We start from the raw sequence: 7,257 nt of genomic DNA, 5'->3' as shown, positions 1-7,257 counted from the left end.
TACGATTATCTGTTTATAGTTACGTATCATTGACTTTTTAAATTAAAAAAGTTTATAATTAAAAAACTCATAGCATGGTGCCATGCCATGGACCACAGTTTCATAAGAAAATAAAAATAAATGAATAAATAAAAATTCCAACCAAACCCAATCTCTGCAAAAAGATGTGTTGTGTTGTACGATTCGTACGCACTTGATCAAACTTTTAGATGTCAAAAAAAAAAAAAAAATCAATGCCTTTATTTCGTTTAATTTCTATCCAATAAAAATCGTCGAAAGCTTTGACAATTCTTCTTATTATATCAAGCACCGGGTCAATCGTCTTGTCTACTTTTCTTCACAAGACTCTGTTATTTCCTCAGAGAAACAGAGCAAGACAAAATCATTGATCTTTGAAAATTCGAGAAGAAGAGAGGTTTCGAGAAGCATTTTTTTCTTTATATTATAGGATTAGGTGAAAATTTAATACAAAAAGGGCTCTAGATTCATTGAATCTCAGAGTAGTTTTAAAAAGGTTCTGAGAAGCTTCTGTTTGATTGGTTTCATTACCAAAAACACTGGTGGGTTCTCTCTCACTTTGTTAAAGTTCGAAGCTTTATCCACTTTTGGTCGAAAGTTTTGATCTTTGGTTTTCTTGAAAAGCTTTTATAGAGATGGATGAGAGTAACCATGGAGGCTCGCTTCCACCTTTCCTCACCAAAACGTACGAGATGGTTGACGACTCCTCATCTGATTCAATCGTCTCGTGGAGTCAAAGCAACAAAAGCTTCATCGTTTGGAACCCACCAGAGTTTTCAAGAGACCTTCTTCCCAAATTCTTCAAACACAACAACTTCGCAAGCTTCATCCGACAGCTTAATACATACGTACGTGTTTAGTTCTGTTCTGTTTTTTTTCTTTCTTTTTTTTGTTTAAACCGAACGTTCTTTAGTTTAGTTTAGTTTTTTTGTCTGTAGGGTTTTAGAAAAGCTGATCCAGAGCAATGGGAGTTTGCGAACGATGATTTCGTGAGAGGTCAGCCTCATCTTATGAAGAACATTCATAGACGCAAACCTGTTCACAGCCACTCTTCACCGAGTCTCCAACCTCACCCATTGACTGACTCAGAACGACAGAGAATGAATGATCAGATCGAGAGACTGACCAAGGAGAAAGAAGTGTTGCTTCAGGAGTTACATAAACAAGAAAAGGAACGAGAGATGTTTCAGCAACAAGTTAAAGAACTAAAAGATCAGTTACAACACATGGAGAAGCGTCAGAAGACAATGGTCTCTTTTGTCTCTCAGGTGTTGGAGAAACCGGAGCTTGCTTTGAATCTCTCGCCGTGTCTACTCGAGACTAACGAGAGGAAAAGAAGGTTCCCTAGGATCGGGTTGGAAGGTTCCACAAGCCCTTCTTCACAGGCAAGAGAGCTTCAGGTGGAACAGTTAGAGTCATCAATAGCGGTTTGGGAGAATCTTGTATCTGAAGATTCTAGCGAGAGTTTGGGACAAGAAAAAAGAAGCATGATGACACTTGATGTGGATGAGTCATCTACTTGTCCTGAAAGCCCTCCTCTCCCTTGCATTCAGCTAAGTATCGACACATGTCCTAATTGTCCTACTTCTCCAAGGACCATCGACATGAACTCTGAGCCTGATACTTCCAAAGAACCTCCTCCAGCAGCAGGAGTGAATGATGTCTTCTGGCAGCAGCTTTTGACAGAGAACCCTGGCTCAACTGAGCAAAAGGAAGTTCAAGCAGAGAGGAAAGATGATAAAGCTGAGGAATGTTGGTGGGATTTGAGGAATGTAAATACACTTACAGAACAGCTTGGACATCTGACTTCTTGAGATAGGGAAGTTGTTATGTTAAAGGATCTCTACTTCAGATCTGTTTATAGTTTCTTGTAACATATGTTTCTTTTTTTCTTGTTGGTTCATTGTATTTTGAGTCTGGTTCTGCTTTTCATCATCACATGTTATGTCCTTTCAGTTCACTCTAGCAGACTAACATTAATCTTGCAGGACTATAGAAGCTTAACCTGACAACTTTGTTCAGTTGTTTTCTGTCTTTGATACTTTGATTCATGTGAGAGTTAGGTATCATCTAGAAGCTCTGCTACATTCTCTATTATGCAAAAGATTATGACTGATACTAATTCCTCCCTTTTTATTAGATGACACTTTCAAGATCGTGTACATAGATTATCATTAATTATGAGTAATTCAGTAAGATATACCCGAAATTTTTTTTTGTCACAAATATAAATATAGACCTTAAAAATAAAATGACCAAAATAGACTCAAATGTTTTTATCGAAGAAAATGTACGTTTATATCCATAGGGTTAACTAATTTAGACATTAGGATTTAGAGTTAAATGGTGGGTTTATGGTTTAGGGTTTAGAGTTGAGGAATGATGTTTTGGGAATAAGATTTCAAATTTTAAAAAATAAAAAAAAATTAAATTTTTAAAATAAAAAATGTTATTTTGGTCATTTTAGTTTTTGAGGTTTATTTTTGTGACAAAAACTTATAAAATTCTATTCGAAAGACTTGCCCATTAATTATTCCCTTAAACAAAATTCAACCGATAATAAAATACACAAGAAAATACTAAGGGTGATAAAAATTTAAATTGAAAAAGTCATCTAATTTGGAAAAAAAAATTCTATAAAACTTCCATATTAAAAAAAAAGAGGGATAATTACTATTCAACACCAAAATTAATGTAAATGTAAATCACTGTGCACCTGCTGAAACACATTGATGATCATATCATGGTATTCATTGGTATTGAGTCTAAGATAACAAACCAGAAGCTCTTTGAGTTCTTCAGGGTGGTTGATAATACCATTCTCCATGATCATCTCCACCATTGAATCTCTAAAATCCTTCTGAGGATCGCTCGAGCATTTCACTACTGCAAAGCTTTCCTTCTCAATTCCTCCTCCATCGTGCTCGCGTGCTCTCAGTTTAGCCTTCTTCAAGTCTTGAATAGCTTTAACTCTGCATGCTCTTGGTGAAAAGACTCTAACCTTGCTGTTTTCTTTTGTTCCTAGCTCCCTTCTCAGGTACATAGATTTCCTCTGTTGGTCAGCCTTCAGCTTCACTTCTCTTAGTTTTATTTCCTTCAGCTTCACAAAATCTTCTCTACTGTAGCTTCTTGTACATGTTCTTGTGGCTGGTTTTTGCACCTTGACCTCTGACTCCTGTTCTGATCTCTTTGGTTTTTGTAGGAGAAGCTTTTGGTCACGTCTCTTCTTATCTCTGTTCACGTGAATTCTTGGCGTCATGATCACAGTTCCTCCTTTGTCTCTATCCATTGCCTCTACTTCTAGGAAGCCACGCGTCTCCCTTTGGTTATCTCTTGCTTTCTTCTTCACACTGCTCATGATCTCTTCAAACTTCTCATTTGACTCCATACCTGCTGACCTTTTTGCAACGTTCTCCTTCTCTTCTGATACTCTCTGTAACCTTTTGCTGCTCTCATGAATATCTTTTCCAGGTTTAGTAGAACTCAAGGAAGATTTTGTAGACATCTTCTGGATAGCTTCATCATGATGCTTCTTCTCCTTTGCAGGTTTCAAGTCAGAAGAACCTCTCAACTTTGAAAACCAAGAAACATGATGAGCACGAGACAAAGAAGATGAAGAAGTAACAAGTTTCTTTCTTCCCCATTTCATCATTCCTAAAGATCCTAGAAGTCAGATGTTTTGAACAAATGAGAATTAACTTAAGGGAGGAAACACACTTAAAGAAAATACCCGTTTTAGGATTATAAATATTAATAGGGAGATGAGAAGATGTTTTTTTAACGGGTAAAAGCTATTGCAGTTTTAAAAAAATGGGTATAAAGGTTGTGTTAAACTCGCTCGACCGAGTATAAATGTCCTAAAATTCCGAGATTTCTGGCCGATAACAGTCATCATCTCGAAGAGAGGTATTAGGGATATATATCACACATCGAAAATTTTAAAGGGCATTAAATAATATATAAAGGGTTAGGGCCAATCCACTAATCACCAATTAGTTTTAAGTTGGAAGCCCGTAATAAATCCGAATCTAACAGGTTTCGTAATCTCTGGGTAAGTTGTGGAATTTATACAGAAGTAGGGGACCAGTTGCATCAATCAGAAACCAAACTTCATTGATGACAAAGACTTAGGCTATGTCTTCTTTCGGAGTAACGTGACCGATCCAAGAACCACACGAATCATCCCATCTTTTAGTTTTGTAGTAGCTGTCTTAATTGCGTAAAACCCATAGTTAAACACTTGGGTTCTTGGCTCATGGAATCTAGTGCCTATGCAATGATTACATTTACATTATTATGTCCCTAGACTCCTAGTCATTAAGCAAACCGGTTACAGAATTAGCCCCAAACCCTAGTTTTCGTCAAAAAAGAACAATATGATTGTCATATCGGTCCCGGGTCCTAGACTAAGAGATTTTTAATCATGAAGATGGTAAAGCTATAGGATTCAGGGTTATGGTTAGAGATTTTGTGAAGTTGGTGTGGTCCTGATTTTAGAGGAACAGCTAAAATCTCTCCATATGGATATATCACCTACCTTGAGGTATGGTGGTTCGTGTCATCGACCACCAACTTGTTCATGATTTTGATTTTTAACTTCTACTGGGATAAAAGATGCGTCTTCTGCACCGTTAGTTTATTTGTATATATTATCGACAAATTTTTTATATATTTGATCATTTTATTTATACATATACAATATTTTTTTTTGTTATTATATAATTTCCTTCCGATGGATCGGATTAATTTTTATTAAAAATTTTGGAACTAAACTATAATTAATATATCATGGGTTGATCGAATTGGATATTAAACAAATTATGACACAAAAACTTTTTTTTTTCCACCGACCACATTCTTGAAAAAATGAACAGTATTGTTTCCACAGTTGAATTATTTTGACATTTATCTTCTATATGGTTTTGAAAGGTTTCAGATCAACCATCGAATTGATAAATGTCATTTTAATGCTTTTAGTCGTATGCTCAAGGAAAACTAATATTTTTGTGATTTAAAATTATTTTAAAAAAAATCAAAAATATAACATATAAGAAAAAATTTAACATAAAAGAAAAATATAACATATAAGGTTTCCTCATTTTTGTAATTTAAAGTCGTTTTAAGAAATTCAAAATATAACATATAAGAAAAAATCTAATTTTTTATTATATGGTTAATGTGATTGTTTAATTTTTTTAATAATATAAAATAAAAAAAATGCAAAAATTGTTATCAAATCTTTATTATTCATAATCATTAATTACTATATATATGTTAATCATATTAGGTAATTCTGTAGCTTTTATTTATGAAAAAAATACACGCTTCTTATATTTTGAGTTAATATAATATTTCTTAGTAATTGGATTTGGACCAATATTTTTTTCAATTGATTCTTAACCTGTCACGTAAGCTAAATTGACATCGTAATTAAGTGATATCTAAGCATTGTTTTTTATTTAATTTAAGATTACAATTTTTTAAATGATCCTCAATTAATATACAGCTGATTTTCTTCTATAAAGAAGTGCTTTTTTATCTAATAAGTTTTTTTGTTTCTCTTATATTGTAAAGACTTGACATTGAAGCATTAACAAATTCACCGGATCCAGGCTCTTCTACTTTATAATCTGAAAAGGAATAAAAGAATAGTACCCCGCGCGTATGATATAAGAAACTTTAATTTTAAATGATCTGTTATGATTTTTTGGACTGTCCATATTATTAAAAACGACAAGACGTTCGACTAATAGTGATGGCAATATGAACCCGTTGTGTTTTTATTGAAAAAGTAGACTAAATGTTGCAAGTTAAGTTTAATTTGATTGATATAATTATTTTAACAAATACAATATTTTTTTCCAAATTTCTTTGTGTTTACAAAAATTTAAGATTTCAACGATCGACTCCATAAGAAATTTGTCACTTTTTTGCTATAACAGTCCCGATTTTTGTTTACCATGTATCAAATTGTGTTTATACAAATGTGCCAATAATATCATTCACCAGACACTAATGCAAATATACAATGTGTTGCTTGAATAACATATAATTTTACAATGTGTTGCTTGAATAACATATAATTTCCTTAGGTATACTAAATTTTGTTGAACTTTTACGTTCACTATTATGAAATATACAACATAATGCTCACCTTTAATATCTTTTTAATTTCAATAAAAAACTAGTTAGTACATCAAGTGCCTCAATGTTTAACGAATGAAGATGGGAATAGCGTTTTACGTGATTGAGCCAACTATGGAACACTATGGTTGAATGGTGGTTGGTGGATTGAGCCAACAAGAAGCAAAGAGCAATGCGGTATATTCTACAAACGACATAATATGATATCAACCATTGCGATAACTTTTCTTAGAAGTCGTATTTTTTTACCAAATCGTTTTATTTTTTGCTGGTTTGCATCATGCATATAATATTTTGACGACTACAGAGAATGATGAGTCAATTTTTGACTGTTTTAATTGACTCAAGATTATATCATGTCATGTTCATGTTAGGAAATATGCGGTCAAATTTTGCGGTAAACTAGAATTTATGGGAGCGGGAAAGAAGCACACACACAAAATTGTTAACGGAGTTCGGCCAATGTTGCCTACGTCTCCGGACCTGCTACAGATCTTTTATTATCAACCAGAGAAATTTTACAATCTCAGAACTCACACCCCGATCCCAAATACACTCAGAAATTACTCGTAATTTCTTAAAAAAATATTTTTTTGTGAGAAAAAAAAACTTTTTTTTTGTTCTTCTTCTCTTCTCTTCTCTTCTCTCGTTCTCTCTCTTTTTTCTTGTTTTGGGATGCCTTTCCTCTTCTCCTTACGTTTATTATTTATAGGAGAAGATTGGATATGTGAAAGCCACAAAGCCACAATTATTGACAAAATGAAGTTCCTCTTTCACCGTCCATCACCGGCCAACACAATAAACGTGTTTCTTTGACTAACAATCTCCCACTTGAAGACTGATTTCAATCTGTCTTCACACCTTGATCAATGTAGCAGGTCTCCCCAGCTTGTTACTCCAACAAGCCAACTGAGGTTGCACACAACCTCAGCTTGTCATACGGCACGATCTTCGTCAACATGTCTGCCGGATTCTTGCTTCCTGGGATCTTCTCAAGCACCAACATTTCATCTTCCAACGCTGATCTGATGAAATGATACCGACGATGTATGTGCTTCGTCCGAGCATGGTAAACCGGATTCTTTGCCAAATCGA

At 34.1% G+C, this 7,257-nt stretch overlaps 2 protein-coding genes across 3 annotated transcripts; one reads left to right on the top strand and one right to left on the bottom strand.

Annotated features, from left to right (window-relative positions):
- The first annotated feature begins 215 nt into the window (after positions 1 to 215).
- LOC106329162 (heat stress transcription factor A-4a-like) lies at positions 216 to 2,039 on the top strand. 2 transcript variants are annotated; one of them, XM_013767770.1, is made up of 3 exons: positions 216 to 560; positions 643 to 866; positions 957 to 2,039. In XM_013767770.1, the coding sequence occupies exons 2-3, from the start codon at positions 654 to 656 to the stop codon at positions 1,830 to 1,832; spliced, it is 1,089 nt and encodes a 362-aa protein (XP_013623224.1). In that variant the 5' UTR covers positions 216 to 560; positions 643 to 653; the 3' UTR covers positions 1,833 to 2,039. The 2 variants fall into 2 exon arrangements, with proteins under 2 accessions (XP_013623224.1, XP_013623225.1); XM_013767771.1 differs by having other exon boundaries at positions 217 to 560; positions 652 to 866.
- Positions 2,040 to 2,679: 640 nt separating this feature from the next.
- Positions 2,680 to 3,821, bottom strand: LOC106332414 (transcription repressor OFP5-like). Its single transcript, XM_013770875.1, has one exon. It carries the CDS (start codon positions 3,668 to 3,670, stop codon positions 2,708 to 2,710), a length of 963 nt encoding a protein of 320 aa, XP_013626329.1. The 5' UTR covers positions 3,671 to 3,821; the 3' UTR covers positions 2,680 to 2,707.
- Between the last annotated feature and the right edge of the window lie 3,436 nt (positions 3,822 to 7,257).

This window comes from Brassica oleracea, chromosome C3, assembly GCF_000695525.1.
Source record: "Brassica oleracea var. oleracea cultivar TO1000 chromosome C3, BOL, whole genome shotgun sequence".
NCBI lineage: Eukaryota > Viridiplantae > Streptophyta > Magnoliopsida > Brassicales > Brassicaceae > Brassica > Brassica oleracea.
The sequence above is the reverse complement of the archived record's forward strand: the minus strand, read 5'-3'. Positions and strand labels throughout refer to the sequence as shown.